Raw genomic sequence first — 20,259 nt, 5'->3', positions numbered from 1 at the left:
ATCTTTTGCCAGAAGTGGGAGCAATAACCTATATTAGACAGGTATCTGCTCCCCCTCCCCCCTGAAAGTTGCCAAATGTGACACCGGAGGGGGGGGGGGGATCTTGATTAGCGGAAGTTCAATTTCTAGGTGGAACTCAGCTTTAAATGCCCAATTACATGCAAGGAATCTTTTTTATAAACCAACTTTTGCTCTCACATGAATAGATGTTTGAAGTAAGCACATTTTTGGCTTATTCACAACAGTGAACAGCCAATACGTCTTTAGTAAATGAACAACAATGTGTTTTACAACATATATACCATGTAAATAGTGGGCCAGATTCAGAAAGATCAGCGGATCTTTCTGCTGGCGTAACGTATCCCTGATACGTTATGCTGCTGTAACTTTGGGCGCAAGTTCTGTATTCAAAAAGAACATGCGCCCTTATTTACGACGGCGTAACGTATGTGTTGCGGCGTAAGGCTGCGTAATTCAAATGGGGATGTTGGGGGCGTGTTTTATTTAAATTTGACTTGACCCCGCGTTTTGTACGTTTTTTTTTTAACGGCGCATGCGCCGTCCATAAAATATATCCTAGTGTGCATTGCTCAAAATTACGTCGCAAGGACATATTGGATTGGACGTGAACGTAAATGACGTACAGCCGCATTTGCGAACGACTTACGCAAACAACGTAAAAAAATTCAAAATTCGACGCGGGAACGACGGCCATACTTAACATTGAGTACGCCTCATAATAGCAGGGGTAACTATACGCTGGAAAAAGCCGAATGCAAACGACGTAAAAAAATGCGCCGGCCGGACGTACCTTTGTGAATCGCCGTAACTAGCTAATTTGCATACTCGACGCGGAATTCGACGGAAACGCCACCTAGCGGCCGGTGGAAAAAATGCATCTACGATCCGATGGCGTACTAAGACGTACGCCTGTCGGATCGATCCCAGATGCCGTCGTATCTTGTTTTGTAGATACAAAACAAAGATACGACGCGGGAAATTTAAAATTACGCGGCGTATCAATAGATACGCCGGCGTTATTTTTTTTTGTGAATCTGGCCCAGTGTAACTAAGATGACCAGGGCTTTTTTTCAGGGGGAACTTGGGGGAACTGAGTTCCACCACCTTTGGCTCAGACTCTTTGGTGCCTGCTCACCACAATCACTTGTAAACACAGAAGTCTGGTTTCTGTGTGTACAAGTCACAGCTCTGCACTCTGTGTGTAACCCCCCTGAACTCTACACTCTGTATGTAATGCAATTCTGGTATTTAATGCCCCTTTAAGACCCTTCTACTGTTTGTGAAATCTGAACAGGGTCGTGGTTGAGTTCCTGCACCTATTTTCTGAGAAAAAAAACTCTGAAGATGACAATCAATGGAAAGTAAAATGGGAACTACGTATATGAACATTTATTAGAATTGTTTTGTGCAATTAACATTTTTTTAATGGTGACTCAAATTAAATGAACATGCGGTACTGGGATACTTTGTCAGCTCAACTTCTTATTTCAGTTGCCATTTTGCAGCAGTGATAAGCTACAATTAAACAGTAAAAAACATGTTTATTATACATGGGAATTACATAGTTAGTCTGGTTGAAAAAAGACACAAACCCATCTAGTTCAACCATAATATTGAGTAGTATAAAATTGTATTCAAAGTATGCAACCCCCCTCTTCTGATATCATTAAGTAAAAAAAAGCGTTTTAGGATATTTATTACACCTTTCACCTCTGATAAAACCACTGGTAATTTTTTTTATTAAAGCAGTTGCATTTTAGTTGTATTTTTCTGGGTATTTCAATAATACATTTTTTTTGTTATATTTTCCAAGAGAGGAGAATCTTACAAAAAACTGAACAAGAATCTATGGAACTTCATCACCTGGATGGAGATAATATTGATGCTGATGAGAGCTCCTCTTCTAGCAATTCTGTGACATGGGTAATTACTTCAGTGTCTTTTCTGTTGTGCCCTGGCTTAGTAATAGTAGGGGGCTAATGCAAACGAACAAATTAAATGAAAACCTTAACTGACTTATGTATAAAGTTTCTCCTTTTTGATGCCAACTGCATTTGGCTTTGCCATCAAGCAAAACAGGCAAGTATTTGTAAAATGTATTCTTGAATATAACCTGGGCCATAGGTGCAGCCTATGGCATTAGGGTGTGCACCCCAAAGCTCAAGCACACATGCATGCGTGTGTTTGTGTGTGTACTAACTACATCGTGCTTACCTTCTCCTGGTAGGCTGAAGTCTGTCCCACACTGCAGGCTGTGTTTAGTCCTCCCTCTCCTGCCTGCTCCAGCTGCCAGCACCTTCTGTTGTAAAGTCAAATTAGGCACGCTGGGGAAGGGGGCTGTGTAGTGTCCTTTCCATTAGCTATGGAGGTAGCAGAGACATGGAGCAACTGTAGCCTCTGGCTTGTTACAGACCCTACATTTTTGGAAACCTTGGTGAATAGGGTATGCCCAGGCACACCCCTGCGCACAACGCTGTATCTTGGCCTAGGCCAACAAGGCCCAGGCTTATGGCAGCACTTTGCAGGGGGCATCACAGAAAGAGTCCCCGCCGACTTGCTCTACACTAGCGCCAGTCTTATGGGGTGGACTTGGCTGAGAGACAAATTAGTCTAGCACACTCATAAAGTGGCTGCACTGCTTCCAGTATGCAGGTGGCCGGCATTCCGCTACTGTGGGGGGATCGCTGCTTCTAATTTTGACTGTCCTATCATCCTGGACCACAAACCTTTTTCACTGTGCTATATGTTTTCTGCTGCACCATTGGCATGGTTATATCTTCTTGGTCCTCTCCATAAAATTATCAGAAATTTGTTCTTAAAGTAGAACTACAGTCAACACTTTTTTTTTTTCATTTTGGATAGAGTAAGGCCCCGTACACACGACAGAATTCAGCCAGAAACTCGATCGGAGTCGTATTCTGCCGAGAAACCCGGCCGTGTGTACACTTTTGGCCGAGGAAGCCGACGAGGATCTCGTCGGGCCAAATAGAGAACATGTTCTCTATTTCCTCGTTGTACAATGGGAAATTTCGGCTCGCCAAGATCCTCGACGGCTTCACAAGGAACTCGACGAGCAAAACGATGTGTTTTGCCCGTCGAGTTTCTCGGACGTGTGTACGGGGCCTTAGGGAGGGTTATAGCCCCTGTCAGTTTACTTTTTACCATCCATGTCTCATTGCAGAGATTTCCCTCCACTTCCTGCCCCATAGCCAAACAGGAAGTGAGAGGAAATCTATGCAAATTAAGGGAATTCATTGACCCCCAGGCCCTCAGAACTAGTGTCCCCACTCAAAAATTTCAGGGTGGGTCTTAAACAGCAAGGGGTGTTGACAGAAAATGGTGGGTCATATTAAAATTAGGGGGTGCATAAGTTTATGAATATGAAAAACTAAAAAGGTTGTGACTTTACATTAGCGCCGGGTATCAGCCGAGCACCTCCATCCCCGGTAATTGAACAGAAAAAGACAAGGGTGGGAGTTTAAATGAAGCATGTTTCGTGTTTTCTCCTGGGATGCATGCTTCATTTAAAGTCCCACCCTTGTCTTTTTCGCTGCACAAGTTTAGTCAGGCCTAGGGCAGCACAAAACCTAAATACGCTACTGCCTGCGCACACCTATGACCTGGGCAGTGAATACGGGGATTGCTGTCTAATCACAGAACTGTGTCAACAAATTATAGTGTGGTAACACCTGATCTCAGTAACTCCATCTCACCCCAAACATTCCACCACAATAAATAAATCTCCTCCATCCATACCATCACAATAGAACAGAACATCCTGCAGTTCCCCCCTTAGGGCCAGATTCAGAAAGACTTACGCTGGCGTATCTACAGATACGCAGCGTAAGTGTACAGATGCGCCGTCGTATCTATGCGCCTTATTCTCAATACTAGATACGCCTGAATTCTGGCTTAATACGACCGATGTAAGTCTCCTACGCCGTCGTATCTTGGGTGCATATTTACGCTGGCCGCTAGGGGTGCTTCCGTTGATTTACAAGTCGAATATGTAAATGACCTAGATACGCCGATTCACGAATGTACTTACGCCCATTGCTGTAATCTACATCGTTTACGTAAGGCGTTTTTCCGGCGTAAAGATAAACCACCAAATAGCTGGTCTAAGTCATGTTAGGGTATGGACGTCGGAACTGCCGTTGGATTTTACGTAGTTTACGTAAGTCGTACGTGAATGGGGATGGGCGTAGGTTACGTTCACGTCGAAAGCATTGAGCCGACGTATCTTAGGGAGTATATGCGACGTGATTCTGAGCATGCGCGCGCATGCGCCGTTTGTTCGGGAAGTCATTTACATGGGGTCACGGCTAATTTTAATACAACACGCCCACTACCTTCCTAATTTGAATTAGGCGGGCTTACGCCGCCCATTTACGCTACGCCGACGTAACTTGGGGAGCAAGTGCTTTGTGAATACTGGCCTTGCCTCTCTATTTTACGTCGGCGTATCGCAAATTAGCTGCGCTATGCCCGCTCAAATGTACGCCGCTCTACCTGATTCTGGCTATTAATGTTAAGCATTGTGTGCTCCAGCTCAAGTGCTTGCCCCATCATCCATATCGTAACATAGCAATAAAAAATAGCTAAACTCTCTCAATCAACATGAATCTGACATGGAAATGGAAACTCACTTTCCTTGTGCTTTTCCGTTTTTCCACGTTTTAAAATGCACTGAGTATGCGATCTTCTGCAGGTATCAATGTAATCCTAGTGACATCGAAAAAGCAGATCACATTCGTAGTACATTAGCCTACACAGGATCACATGGTACTGCAGTATTGTGCGATCCGGTTGCAGTGCGTTTTTAAAAGTAGTGAATGTGCTACTTTTGGTGTGATATAGTGTGATTTCACCCAATTCAAATGAATGGGCTGAAAATCTCATTGCACTGATTTGCACAGGAGTCTGTGCGATTCTGGTGTTAAGCGATACATACTCAAGATGGCCATGACCAGAATTGCCAGGGGGGTGTTTTTAAAAGTGATTTCTCAACAAAATAAAGCATGAAGACTTGGGTGGATGGGTGAGTTTGCTTTGAATATTAACCACTTGCCGACCGCGCTATAGCAAAAATACTGCTACAGCGCGGTCGAGTTACTGTGACAGGACGTCCCTGGGACGTCCTCGTGCACTTCCGCGTTAGAAGACCCGGCGCATCACGGATCACGGTAAATTGCCGCTGATCGCAGCCGTTTACCACGTGATCGCTCCGTCAAATGACGGAGCGATCACTTGTAAACAAACCGGCGTCATTTGATGACGCCGGTTCCTCCCTCTCCTCTCTGTACCGTTCGGTACAGTGTGAGAGGAGAGGAGGGGAGGGGGGGGGGGGCGGGTGTCAGCAGCAGCGCTGTGGCTGGATCTGTGACTATTGCAGTCACAGATCCAGCCATCCATCCATCCATCTCAGCTCAGCTATCCCTGTGCAATACTCTGCAATGCCCCTATAATCTGCAATACCCCTATAATCTGCAATACCCTGCGCAATACTCTGCAATACCCCTATAATCTGCAATACTCTGCAATACCCCAATACCCTGCGCAATACTCTGCAATACCCCTATAATCTGCAATACTCTGCAATACCCCAATACCCTGCGCAATACTCTGCAATACCCCTATAATCTGCAATACCCTGCGCAATACTCTGCAATACCCCTATAATCTGCAATACCCTGCGCAATACTCTGCAATACCCCTATAATCTGCAATACCCTGCGCAATACCCCAATATTCTGCAATACCCTGCGCAATACTCTGCAATACCCCTATACCCTGCGCGATACTCTGCAATACCCTGATACCCTGCGCGATACTCTGCAATACCCCAATACTCTGCGCGATACTCTGCAATACCCTGCAATACCCCAATACTCTGCAATACCCCAATACTCTGCAATACCCCTATAATCTGCAATACCCTGCGCAATACTCTGCAATACCCCAATATTCTGCAATACTCTGCAATACCCCAATACTCTGCAATACCCTGCGCAATACTCTGCAATACCCCAATACTCTGCAATACCCTGCCCAATACCCCAATACTCTGCAATACCCTGCGCAATACTCTGCAATACCCCAATACCCTGCGCGATACTCTGCAATACCCCGATACCCTGCGCGATACTCTGCAATACCCCAATACTCTGCGCGATACTCTGCAATACCCTGCAATACCCCAATACTCTGCAATACCCCAATACTCTGCAATACCCCAATACTCTGCAATACCCTGCGCAATACTCTGCAATACCCCAATACTCTGCAATACCCTGCGCAATACTCTGCAATACCCCAATACTCTGCGCGATACTCTGCAATACCCCAATACCCTGCGCAATACTCTGCAATACCCCAATACTCTGCGCAATACTCTGCAATACCCTGCAATACCCTGCGCGATACTCTGCAATACCCCAATACTCTGCAATACCCTGCGCGATAATCTGCAATACCCCAATACTCTGCAATACCCTGCGCGATACTCTGCAATACCCCAATACCCTGTGCGATACTCTGCAATACCCCAATACCCTGCGCGATACTCTGCAGTCTTCCCAGCCTAGATGTGAGATGTGAGGTCTTATTGACCCCGTATCTCACTGTAAAGAGGACCTGTCATGCTATATTCCTATTACAAGGGATGTTTACATTCCTTATAATAGGAATAAAAGTGATAAAAAAATGTATTTTTGGGGAAAAAAGTGTCAAAATCAAGTAAATAAAGTAAAATGAACAATAATTTTTATTTATTTTTTTAAAGCGCCCCTGTCCCCGTGTGCTCGCATGCAGAAGCGAACGCATACGTAAGTCCCGCCCACATATGAAAACGGTGTTCAAGCTACACATGTGAGGTATCTCTGCGAACGTTAGAGCGAGAGCAATCATTTTGGCCCCAGACCTCCTCTGTAACTAAAAACATGTAACCAATAAAAGTAATTAAAGCGTCGCCTATGGGGATTTTTAAGTAGCAAAGTTTGGCGCCATTCCATGAGTGTGCGCAATTTTGAAGTGTGACATGTTGGGTATCTATTTACTCGGCGTAACTTCATCTTTCACATTATGAAAAAAAATAGGGCTAACTTTACTGTTTTTTTTTTTTTTAAGCACAAAACAGTTTTTTTTTAAAAAACACGCGGTCAAAACATTTCTGCTAAAATACCATGCGAGATAAAAAATGTAACGGCCGCCATTGTATTCTCTAGGGTCTTTGCTAAAGAAGCATATATAATTTTTGGGGTTCTATGTAATTGTCTAGCAAATAAATGATGATTTTTACATGTAGGAGAGAAATGTCAGAATTGGTCTGGGTGCTCCAGAACGCCTGATGGCGCTCCCTGCATGTTGTGCCTCTGTATGTGGCCACGCTGTGTAAAAGTCGCACACATGTGGTATCGCCATACTCGGGAGGAATAGCAGAATGTGTTTTGGGGTGTAATTTGTGGTATGCATATGCTGTGTGTGAGAAATAACCTGCTAATATGACAGAAACAATTTTTTTTTTTTTTTTTTACAGAATTTTCAGTCGTTTTTCTTTTATAGCACAAAAAATAAAAAACCCAGAGGTGATCAAATACCACCAAAAGAAAGCTCTATTTGTGTGAAAAAAAGGACAAAAATTTCAAATGGGTACAATGTTGTATGACTGAGTAATTGTCATTCAAATTGTGAGAGCACCGAAAGCTGAAAATTGGTCTGGTCAGGAAGGGGGTTTAAGTGCCCAGTGGTCAAGAGGTTAAAAATGAATTAAATAGCGTTTTGGTTTGTTTTAGCTCCACTTTAAACAGGTATGCATCAGCAATATCTGGCCTTAGCCTGTATGAATAAGGGCCCTGTACTGAGTAGGTACATAGCTTGCTTCTGCTTTATGAAACGCTAGTTGCCATGCTAAATATTTTCAGGATTAATGACCTTGAGCAAGTATAGAATGTGACTCTGACTTTGCATCTGCTTAGTGAATCAGAAAGTATAGAATTAAAGCCATGAACAGCAGGCCAACTAGCATCTTCAAAATAAGGTAAAAAACAGCAGCCTACATAATTTTCTCAATATGTTTCATAAGCCCCTTGTTTTAACCCTTCACCAAAAGAGGAAATTACTCAGTCAATTAGATTGCACCAGGGGTGGTTTTCACTTGCTAGTGCTGATGGTCCTGATCTTTTGTGAGTGAACAATGACTACCACCAATTAGGAAGCTCCATTGGTGCCCATTCCACATGTGGCTTTACACCAGTACACCAGACATTGGGGCTTATTTATTAAAACTGGAGAATGTGAAACCTGGTGCAGCGTTGCATAGAAACCAATCAGCTTCCTGTATTTTTGTATTTTTTTTTGTCAAAGCTTAAAGTGACACTAAAGTTAAAAAAACATTTTTTAACCACTTCCATACAGGGCACGTATACACCTTCCCACCCAGACCAATTGTTAGCTTTCAGCGCTGTTGCACTTTGAATGACAATTGCGCGGTCATGCTACACTGTACCCAAACTAAATTTGTATCATTTTGTACCCACAAATAGAGCTTTCTTTTGGTGGTATTTGATCACCTCTGGGATTTTTTTTTTGCTAAAAAAAAAGAAAAAAGACCGAAAATTTAGAAAAAAAAACGTTTTTTTTTGTTTCTGTTATAAAACATTGTAAGTTTTCTCCTTCACTGATGGGCACTGATGGTACTGCACTGACGGGTACTGATAAGGCGGCACTGATGGGCACCGATGAGGTGGCACTGATGTGGTGGCATTGATGGGCATTAATATGCAGCACTGATGGGCGGCACGGATAGGCGGCATGGATGGGCTTGGATAGGCGGCACGGATGGGCACGGATAGGTGGCACAGATGAGCACAGATAGGCACGGATAGGCGGCACGGATAGGTGGCACGGATGGGCACTGATAGGCGGCATTGGATGGGCACTGATAGGCGGCATTGGATGGGCACTGATAGGTGGCACGGATGGGCATAGATGGGCACTATCATATGTGTTGTACTAATGGATGCCAATTAGTGCCAAACAATGCCTGCCAATCAGTGATTCCCATTGTGGGCACTGATTGGCATCCATTGCGGCACTGATTGGCATCTATTTTGTGTGTCCTTCTCATGTCTGGTGGTCTAGGGTGACATACCTTTTTTTTTTTTTGCATCCCTGGTGGTCCAGTGGGCATCCTCGGGGGGGCTGTGCTGATAATCGATCAGCACAAACCCCCCCTGTCACAGGAGCAGCCGATCGGCTCTCCTCTACTCGCGTCTGACAGACGCGAGTAAGGAAAAGCCGATTACCGTCTTTTTCTGTTTACATCGTGATCAGCCGTGATTGGACACGGCTGATCACGTGGTAAAGAGTCTCCGTGAGAGACTCTTTACCTTGATCGGTGTTGCGGGGTGTCAGACTGACACCCTGCAACAAGGATCGCCGCAATGCGCGCCCCCGGGGGCGCGCAGCGGCTCAGAATCCTGAGGACGTCATATGATGTCCAGTCAGGATTCTACAACCACTTTGTCGACGTCAATATGTCATTGGTGGGCGGCAAGTGGTTAAACAACAAACAAGTTATACTTACCTCCACTGTGTGGCTTGTTTTGCACACAGTGGCCCCGATCCACGTCTTCTGGGGTCCCTCGGCAGTTGTCATGGCTCCCCCTCCGCAAGAGCTTTCCACCTTCATGCAAGCGAGCTCGCATGGTGGAAAGCTCTTGCGGGCGCGCTCCTGTGATACAGCGGTGGGCATACCCGTCGACTGTATCACTCGGCCGCGTCATTGGATGTGATTGACAGCAGCGCCAGCCAATGGCTGTGCTGCTATCTATCCGTCCAACCTAGCCAATCAACGGCCCGGCTGGGAACCAATGAGGATGACGGGGACGAGCGCGGGACTTTCGAGGGGTGAGGTAAGTAAAACGTGGGCTGGGGCGGGGACCGTGCTGTCAGATGTTTTTTCACCTTAATGCATAGGATGCATTAAGGTGAAAAAACATTTACCTTTACAACCCCTTTAATCGAATAAGCTGAAGTTAGAAGCTGATTGGCTACTATGTACAGCTGCACCAGATTCTGAGTGCTCCAGTTTTAGTAAATTTCCCCAACTAAATCAGATATATTTATGGCTGAGTAGCAGTGAGCAAACAATGCACTCACAGTTGTCCCTGGTCATAGACACCCGTTCGGCAAAGAACAGCCAACACTCAGGCCGCGTACACACGACCGAGGAACTCGACGGGCAAAACACATCGTTTTGTCCGTCGAGTTCCTTGTGAAGCCGCCGAGGACCTCGGCGAGCTGAAATTTCCCATTGACTAACGAGGAAATAGAGAACATGTTCTCTATTCCCTCGCCGAGGTCCTCGTCGGCTTCCTCGGCCGAAAGTGTACACACGGCCGGGTTTCTCGGCAGAATTCAGCTCTGAACCGAGTTTCTGGCTGAATTCTGCCGAGAAACTCGGTCGTGTGTACGGGGCCTCAGCTTCTTGCAATCCTGACCAATAGCCCATACCATAATAAATCAGTTCATCTGAAAAAAAATTCAGATGCTCAAACTGATAGACTCGATACCATTCCACTTTTGTGATATATGTTACAAATATACAGATGTTGGGAAATAGAGAACTGAAATATAAGTCCCCATCTGCTAAAAATAATAAATAGTGAAACAGCCTGTGTTCTCATTAAAATCACAACCCTTTTTTCAAATGTGGTTAGCTATAAGTACCAGGGACATGCATATATGAAGCTTTTGCATTAGGCAGCACACAGGGCAAAGCTCAAACTGAGATACACTTAAACCTAGCTAAGATACGACAGCCTGCGCCGTCGTATCTTAGGGTGCAATTTTTCCGCTGGCCGCTAGGTGGCGCTTCCGTTGAGTTAGGCGTAGAATATGTAAATGCCTAGATATGCCGATTCACGAACGTACGTGCGCCTGTCGCAGTAAAGATACGGCGTTTACGTAAGAGGAACGGCGCGTAAAGATAAAGCTGCCCCCTAGCTGGCCTAGTCAATGTTAAGTATGGCCGTCGTTCCCGCGTCGAAATTTGAAAATTTTACATCGTTTGCGTAAGTCGTCCGTAAGTTAGGAGGCAAGTGCTTTGTGAATACAGTACTTGCCTCTCTGACTTAAGGCGGCGTAGCGTAAATACGATACGCTACGCCGCCTTAAATATGCAGCGCCCTACATGAATCCAGCTACAAGGAATTAGTATAATCCAAATGAGGTAATTTATGCTACGATAATGTTATTATACCCAGAAGGAAGCCATGCCATCTTTATACATTAGGTGAAAGCCTTTGTAATTGGAGGACCTAATTTGGTGCTTCATTTTCAGCTCCAAAACAGCACTTCTTGGCTCTGGGCTTTTGGGTGTGTTGTTAATCTGACCCCAGGGGCGGACTGACCATTGAGGCACTCGGGCACTGCCCGTGGGCCCCATGCCACTAGGGGGCCCCATCAGGGTTACCAGGCTCAGTAAAACCAGGGACAGTATGTAAAAATCTGTGTTTTTTTTATATCTGTCCCTGATATGTCCGAAACCGACATGCTTTTGATGTGAAAATCCCGAGATTTTAGCTGCCCCGCCTCTGCACTGCCTCCTGGCATGGAGGCCATCTGTAAGCCCGGGGGCCCCATAATCTTCTATTGCCCGGGGGCTCCATGAGTTGTCAGTCCGCCCCTGTCTGACCCTAACACATAATCCTCCTTCTACCTTAAAACCAATTCAATACTGGGTACTTTCACCCCCTTTCTGCCCAGGCCAATTTTCAGCTATCAGCCTCATGCAACACTGTCCCCAAATAAAATGTGTATCCTTTTTTCCACACACATAGAGCTTTATTTTGGTGGTATTTAATCACCACTGGGTTTTTTATTTTTGCTAAAAAACAAACAAAAAAAGACAGAAAATGTTGGGAAAATAACGTTTTTCTTTGTTTCTGTCAGAAAATTTGGGAAATAATTTTTCTGCTTCACTGATGTGCGCTGATGAGGCAGCACTGATGGGCAATGATAGGCTGCACTGATGAGGCAGCACTAAAGGGCACTGATTAGGTGGCATTGATGAGGAGGCACTAATATGCTGCACTGATAGGTGTCACTGATATGTGGCAATGATAAGCACTGATAGGCGGCACTGATTAGGTGGCATTGATGAGGAGGAACTAATATGCTGCACTGGTGGGCACTGATGGGTGGCACTAATAGGCAGCACTAATGGGCACTGATGGGCACTGTTGAGCAACACTGATGATCAGGCACTGATGGGCACTAAAAGACAGCACTGATTGGTTTAACTGATGAGCACAGACAGGCATCACTTGCTGGGCACTGTTGGGGCTGCACTGTAATCAGGGCACAGTCTCCACGGCGAGGAGATGCCGCTGATCCGCTCTCCTCGCCTCACACTCTGTCAGTGTGAGGCGAGGAGAGCCAACAAACGGCACTTCCACATTTACATGTGATCCGCTGTGATTGGAGATGGCCAATCACATGGGTAAAGAGCCGCATCATCGGCTCTTTACCAAGCTCGGGGTCGCACCGTGTCCTAGGGACACAGCATGTCCGTGATCACCGTGCCGCAGACTCCGCAGGTGCACGAGAGGGGTGACACTGGGGCAACATCGTATGACGTCGCCCCAAAACGAGAGGCGATTCCGCCCACTATCATTTCCCTTTACGGCAGGCAGGAGGTCAAAATAAAATTGCTCTTAAAAACATTATACTTCCCTCAATGCTGCAAAGTATATGGAAGGTCAAAAGTGTTTTTGCTTAGAATAGAGTAGAGCATGATAGAACCTCTACTGCTGTGCTTGGGAGACTTACCCTCACTATTGGCCTGGGTGACCACTATATCCAATACAAAAAAGTGATGGAAAATCCAAAACGCTTCGAATGTTTCAGAACAGGGGGCGAGCAGGGCCGTCTTAATAGCATCATGGGCCCCTGGGCAAAGTAATGCTCTGGGGCCCCTACAATGATGACAGTGCAGGTAAACAGACATTGAGTAGGTAGGAGGCAGACTACCTCCCCTTTGCATCTATCACTCTCAGTGCCATCATGGGGCTCCCAAGTTCAGCTCAGTGTGGGCTCAAGAACCAGCTGCTTTGGGGAAAGTGCAGGGCCCCCATGCAGCTGGGGCCCCTGGGCAGTGCCCAGGTGTGCCCTCTCATTAAGACAGCCCTGGGGGCGCGGGGAAACTCTTTCAACTGTTTCTGATAACATTCCCTCACTTTTGAGAGATCTCCTCATCATTCCTGCGGTGTCTTGCAGAGAGGAATGGGAAATTCCAACAGGACACAGACACAGAAAAAAAACACAGCTGAAAAGCATCTTCACTATTCTCTACTAAAAGATTTGGCATTGCATACACTTGAAGGGGCATCTTTATAAAGCGGTTATTGTGAAATTCACCAAACATTCACTGCAGGTAAATCTCCCTGGCGCTTGTGTTTTAAATGACAGCGGTTGATTCACTGCCAGTGAATGCTTGCCTGGTAAAGTCAACACCATGAAATTACAGGTTTAATTACCTTTTCTTCTGTGGATTTACAGGCTATATCAACACTTTACGAGTCATGTGACTACTTTGCAATGAAGAACAAAGATGAGAAGCCTGCAGAGAGCTCGGACAAACTTGCTGCCTTTTCCAATGGTCATGCTGCCACCTCCAGCGATCCTGCTGCCTGCTCTGATGATCCTGCCAACTGCTCTGATGATCCTGCCACCTGCTCCGATGATCATGATGCCTGCTATGAGCAGATTACTGCCTGCTCTACTGGAGCCACTATGTGTCCCGATAAACCCGCTGCCTGCTCAGATGAAAAAAGGAGGAGTACAAGAAAATGAACTAGTTTTGATACTTGCCTGCAAAAAATGAACTAACGTTTCACATTCAACACAGTATTAGTGATATTAAATTTAATTGTTAATGAGATTTTAAAAAAAAATATTTTTATGAACATACAGATGGTAATAGCATGTGAAGAGTGTGATTAGAGAAACAGTTATTATGAACAGTATCTGTCAAGACTGAGGTAGGGTTGGCAGCAGGGCTCAAGTCCTGCGGGAACGCGTGGGAACGGAGTTCCTGCACTTTTTTCACAGCAGGAACGCAGTTCCCTGTGCAGGATTAGAGCAGCCGAGAGCAACCGAGCCGCCCGAGCCAATCCTTCACTAAGCGGCGATGCCCAGCTCGAGTCACTGTCAGGGGCAGGCGAACCTCAGTAAACCTTTATGTTACTGTCCGCTTCCTGTATATGGATTCATCAGGTAGTGTGCGGGTATTCTGTCACTTCCTCGATGCCGCAATGTCTCCTGGGAGCTTTTGTCATTGTTCCCAGGAGACATTGCAGAGGTCTGCCGCGAGTTATCGCGGGATTTATAAAGAACTTGCTTAAAAAAAACATGCAGTTTAGTAATTATGCATATGAGCGTATCATTTTCTTTTTGGTGGGGGAGAGGATCTTGGGTGGGAGTTCCCACACTTTTTTCCCCAGGACTTGACCCCTGGTTGGCAGAGCAAGAAGTGGAGAAAATGCCCATGTGGGTTTTGACAAATGAGGAGAGAAAGTGGTTAGCAACAATTTTACAGTACAGTATTGGACCAGAAGCTGTATGCACAGCATAATGCCCTGTACACACAATAGTTTTTTCCATCAAAATAAACTCAGACGGGTTTTTCCAACGGAATTCCGCTTAAGCTGTCTTGCATACACACGGACACTCCAAATTTTTTCTCCGTCGGAATTCCATACAGACGAACGGAATTTCCAATAGAATTTTTTTCCGTCTGAAATTTCCGACTGTGTGTACGTGGCATAAGTGGAAGATCTACATGACTGAGTTTGTAAGTCTAGGCTGTAGTTAGTGCAGGGCTAAAGAATGTCTTACCTTATTGATGGGGGAGAAAGGTGTAGCAGGGTATAACTCTTGTTTTCGGAAAAGAGGGAGGAGTTGCCTCAATGGGAGCATCGGACAAGGTTTTCCTGCCCTCCTCCCCCCCTCCATGCTTTTGGCCTATTGTTTTTTTCCCTCTTACTCCTCTTGCATTTCTTTTTCCTCCTTTGCCAAGATGGTTTTGGTTAGTCATGGTGGGTATTGTTTCCTAAGCGCTCACTGTTGGGGGGAACTGGTAGTGTCATAGAAGCAGGCAGGGGTCTCAGGGTTTTTGAAAGCGGGGATCCAAGGTATGGGTAAACCTTCCCTACTAACTGACATCAGTAATGTGTTATTGGGCTGTATCGGGTGGTAACTTGGTAAGCAATTGTTCCCTAGGCGGTGTAATTGCGGTTGGGAGCCTTGACATGGAAGTTCGGTGGCAGTTACAGCCGGTTGGTAGATCACATACAGTATGCCTTCAAAGACCTACTATAAGGTCAATTATCTACAATATTGTTATTTTTTAATGTAATGTTAAAAGCTGTAATTTTACTATTTATGGCTATTTAATAAAAAGTTTGCTATGGCCATTTAAATTAATGAAAATAAATAAAGATGGACGCTGTTTGATTTATTCATAAAATTAGGGATTCCTTGTAATTTTGATAAGATTGTGGCAGCCTTAACATTGGTAATAGCTCAGGTGTATGAACAGTCATAGATTTGCAGGTGAGGAAACAGTCACAGTAATTGCTATGGGATGAGTGGCAGTGCTGGCGGGGAGTTGGGATGAGTGGCAGTGCTGGCGGGGAGTTGGGATGAGTGGCAGTGCTGGCGGGGAGTTGGGATGAGTGGCAGTGCTGGCGGGGAGTTGGGATGAGTGGCAGTGCTGGCGGGGAGTTGGGATGAGTGGCAGTGCTGGCGGGAAATTGGGATCAGTGGCAGTGCTGGCGGGGAGTTGGGATGAGTGGCAGTGCTGGTGGGAGAGTTGGGATGAGTGGCAGTGCTGGTGGGAGAGTTGGGATGAGTGGCAGTGCTGGTGGGGAGTTGGGATCAGTGGCAGTGCTGGCGGGGAGTTCTGATCAGCCGACTTAGGTGCTCTTGATCAAGGTCATCTGCTAATCTGAGAACTGTAGTGGGGACTTTTAATGGCAACTCTAATCACAGGTAGTGTTACTTACTGTGTCTCCAACTTTGTGGTATCTCGTGGCAGTGACACCTATGCTGAAATCAGGAGATAGGGTCTCCAGCTCCTCCCATTTCACATTCCTCACCAGTTATCTGACATCTAGTTTCTGTTCCCCAGCCATGCCGTGAACTAAATGGGCGGCTGTGAAGAGGCTGAGTGTGCGGCCGCAGGCCCCAGGAACAGCCCTGCTGGGCACCCCAGGGTTCGGTGACCCCTGGAAAATCCCCATTCGACCCCCAAGGGGATCCTGACCCCCCTGTTGAGAATCACTGCTCTAGAGTCACCTCAAACTCTATCTATTCCTCAAATCATTCTTCAACCATTTTTGCAGTGTGGAAGGGCACGTTATCCTGTTGAAAGAGGCCACTGACATTGAGAAATACCGTTTTCATGATGGAGTTTATTAAAGGCTTTTGCAAACTCTTCCTCTAGCTCTCTGCCCATACCTTAGGATTGTCAGTTGGAGAGCTGGAAGAAGATTCAATGGACTATGAGTGCACTAATTATCGCTGATTATTATAAGGTCAGCAACAATGTTTAGGTAGGTGGTACCTGTGAACGTAACATTCACATGAATGGGAAGACCCAAGGTTTCCCAGTAGAACATTGCTAAAAGCATCACACTGCCTCCAACTCCCATACTGCACTCTGGTGCCATCTCTTCCCCAGGTAAATGACACACATGCACCTGGCCATCCACATAATATAAAAGAAAATGCAATTCCTCAGACCAGACCACCTTCTTCCATTGCTCTGTGGTCCAGTTCTGATGCTCACATGCCCATTGTAGGCACTTTTGACTGTGGATACAGGTAAGCATGGGCACCCTGACTGACACATCACCTTCAGGGACAACATGTGTGCTTGCTGCCTATTATATCCCACTGACATTAAGATGCCCTTGTAATAAGATAAGTACCGTATTTATCGGCGTAGAACGCGCACTTTTTTCCCCTTAAAATCAGGGGAAAATCGTGGGTGCATGTTATACGCCGATCCACTGTCTCTGAGCGCCGCCGCGGACATATACCGAGCGCAGTACACTCGGCTATGCTCGGCCACGCTCGCGGTCACGCTTTGTGCCGCCTCCTAGCCTTTATGCGAGAGGAGCCGAGCGTTGCCGAGCATAGCCGAGTGTACCTGAGTGTACTGCGCTCGGTATATGTCGGCGGCGGCGCTCAGAGACAGCGCGGGAGAGCTCAGGGACAGCGCGGGAGAAGCGGGGAGGACACCACCGAGGCCACAGACGGACACCGGACCGGACAAGGCCGCCGATGGACGCCGGGCAAGACAACGACAAACTGTAAGTAATTCTTTTTTTTTTCAGGAATTTTCCTTCTAGAGTATGGGTGTGCGCTATACGCCGGTGCGCGCTATAGGAAGATAAATACGGTATTCACTTTACGTAACACTGGCTATGAAGTTATGGTTGATCGGTGTACATATGGACAACAGGAGAATGTATACTGTAAGTCAAAGTTATAAAGTTATTGGAAGACATGAACTAAACAAAGGGGCAGATCCACGTATATCGGCGCATATTTGCGTCGGGCGTAGCGTATCTAAGATACACTACCCCGCCGTAACTTACATTTTTTTTTGTGTATCCTCAAAGAAAGCGTGCCGTAAGTTACGGCGGCGTAGTGTATCTTTGGCGGCGTAAGGGCATGCAATTCAAATGGATGTGATGGGGGCGTGTTTTATGTAAATACGTCTTGACCCGACGTAAATGACGTTTTTTTTCAACTGCGCATGCGCCGTCCGTGGGGGTATCCCAGTGCGCATGCTCGAAAGTAAACCGGAATAAGCCAATGTTTACGACGGTGACGTCATTCTACGCAAATCCCTATTCGCGAACGACTTACGCAAACGATGTAAAAAATTCAAAATGCGACGCGGGAACGACGGCCATACTTAACATTGAGTACGCCTCATATAGCAGGGGTACCTATACGCCGGAAAAAGCCGAACGCAAGCGACGTAAAAAAATGTGCCGGCCGGACGTACGTTCGTGGATCGCCGTATCTAGCTAATTTGCATACTCGACGCGTAATTCGACGGAAACGACACCTAGCGGCTGGCGGAAAAATGCACCTACGATCCGACGACGTACTAAGACGTACGCCAGTCGGATCGAGCCCAGATGCAGTGGTATCTTGTTTTGTAGATACAAAACAAAGATACGACGCGCAAACTTTGAAATTACGTGGCGTATCAATAGATACGCCGGCGTAATTCTTCTGTGGATCTGGCCCAAAGTCTCCATAATAGTTACCGTATTTATCGCGGTATAAAGCGCTCCCGCGTATACCGCGCACCCCTAAAGTGACCCCCAATCCTGTGGAAAAAAAGTTATTTTTGTACTTACAGTTTTGGTGTCTTGCGCGGCATCCATCGGCGGCCTCGTCGGGTCCGGCGTCCTTCTGCGGCTTCGGGTGTCCTCTTCGGCGGGTCCGGCGTCCTTCTGCGGCTTCGGGTGTCCTTCTGCGGCTTCGGGTGTCCTTCTGCGGCGGGTCCGGTGTCCTCTTCGGCGGGTCCGGCGTCCTTCTGCGGCGTCCTCGCGTCTTCCCCGCTCGTTTCCCGCGCCGAGTTTTGAATACTGCGCCAGCATATACCGAGCGCAGTACACTCGGGCAGGCTCGGCAACTGTCGCGCTCACGTCCTGTACGTCCAGGACGTGACCGCGGAAGAAGCCGAGACTGGCCGACTATACCGGAGTGTACTGCGCTCGGTATATGTCGGCGCAGTATTCAAAACTCGGCGCGGGAAAGCGGGTATCGGCGTATATCGCGCACCCACGAAAAAAGTGCGCGATATACGCCGATAAATACGGTAATCATTGTCCAAATTTGAAATTTTAAGGCATACAATATAACAATGATAATTTACAAGGGCATATGTAAGGCACTGCTCAAGCATCCCAGTGCGCATGCTCACAAATACGTCAGAACAACTTTCTGAGATACGCCGGATCACTGCCTACGGCGTGAACGTAACCTACGCCCAGCCATATTCACGTACAACGTACACTACGTAAAATACGCCGGCTTGTGTTCACTGATGCAGCCCTTTGCATGGATGCTGCTGAGTTACACCTCCTTTATGGGGCATAACTTTACGCCGGACATAGAACTTTACGCGCACTGCGTCTGGCTCACGTACATTCGTGAATCGCTGTATCTCCCTCATTTGCATATTTGAATAGAAAATCAATGGGAGCGCCAGTTGCGTCCAGCGTAAATATGCGCCCACACTACACCGGCGTAGGCAAGTTACGTCGGGGGGGATGAAGCCTATTTTTAGGCGTATCTTAGTTTGTGGGTCGGCGCATAGATACGACGGCGCACATTTGTACTTACGTCGGCGTATCTTGAGATACGTCCGCGCAAGTGCTTTGTGAATCCGGGCCAATGTATTTATCCACTTGCCTACTTGCCACTTTCACCCCTTTCCTGCCAAGGCCAATTTTTAGCTTTAAGATCTCTCACACTTTGAATGACAATTGTGCGGTCATGCAACACTATACCCAAACAACATTTTTATCATTTCTTTCACACAAATAGAGCTTTCTTTTGGTGGTATTTTATCACCAATCAATATTTTTTTTGCTAAACAAATGAAAAAATACCAAAAAGTTGGGGGGAAAAAAACTTTTTTATAGTTTGTTATACAATTTTGCAAACATGTAATTTTTCCCCTTTACTGATGTACGCTGATGAGGCTGCACTGATGGGCACTGATAGGCTGCACTGCTGGACACTGATAGGCTGAACTGATGGGCACTGATGAGGCAGCACTAATAGGCACTGATAGGTGGAACTGATGGGTACTGATAGGTGGTACTGATGGGCACTGATGAAGCACTGATAGGCGACATTGATGGGCACCGATAGGCGGCACTGATAGGTGGCACTGATAGGTGACACTGATGGACACTAGCAGGCAGCACTGATAGGTGACACTGATGAGGAAGCACCGATTGCCAGCATTGGTGGGCACTGATTGGATCATTGGTAGGCACTGATTGGAGCAATGGTGGGCACTGATAGGCAGCACTGGTGGGCACTGTTGGAACTGCACTAATAATCTGGACACTGATAATGTCCCTGTAGCACCCTCTAAGTTGGTAGGTGCTAAAGTGAGGATTTTTGGTTAGGATT

General features: G+C 46.4%; 1 protein-coding gene across 2 annotated transcripts in view; it reads left to right on the top strand.

The window, feature by feature from the left end:
• The window catches only part of LOC120924431, a 158,458-nt gene extending 144,328 nt beyond the window's left edge, over positions 1–14,130 (top strand). For both annotated transcript variants that reach the window (XM_040335397.1, XM_040335396.1), the window contains 2 exons: positions 1,835–1,944; positions 13,585–14,130. In XM_040335397.1, coding sequence (XP_040191331.1) covers positions 1,835–1,944; positions 13,585–13,878 — 404 coding nt within the window. In that variant the 3' untranslated portion in view covers positions 13,879–14,130. The remainder of the gene's footprint in view (positions 1–1,834; positions 1,945–13,584) is intronic.
• Positions 14,131–20,259: the final 6,129 nt, after the last annotated feature.

The sequence above is a fragment of the Rana temporaria genome, chromosome 1 (genome assembly GCF_905171775.1).
Source record: "Rana temporaria chromosome 1, aRanTem1.1, whole genome shotgun sequence".
Taxonomy (NCBI): Eukaryota; Metazoa; Chordata; class Amphibia; order Anura; family Ranidae; genus Rana; species Rana temporaria.
The sequence above is the reverse complement of the archived record's forward strand: the minus strand, read 5'-3'. Positions and strand labels throughout refer to the sequence as shown.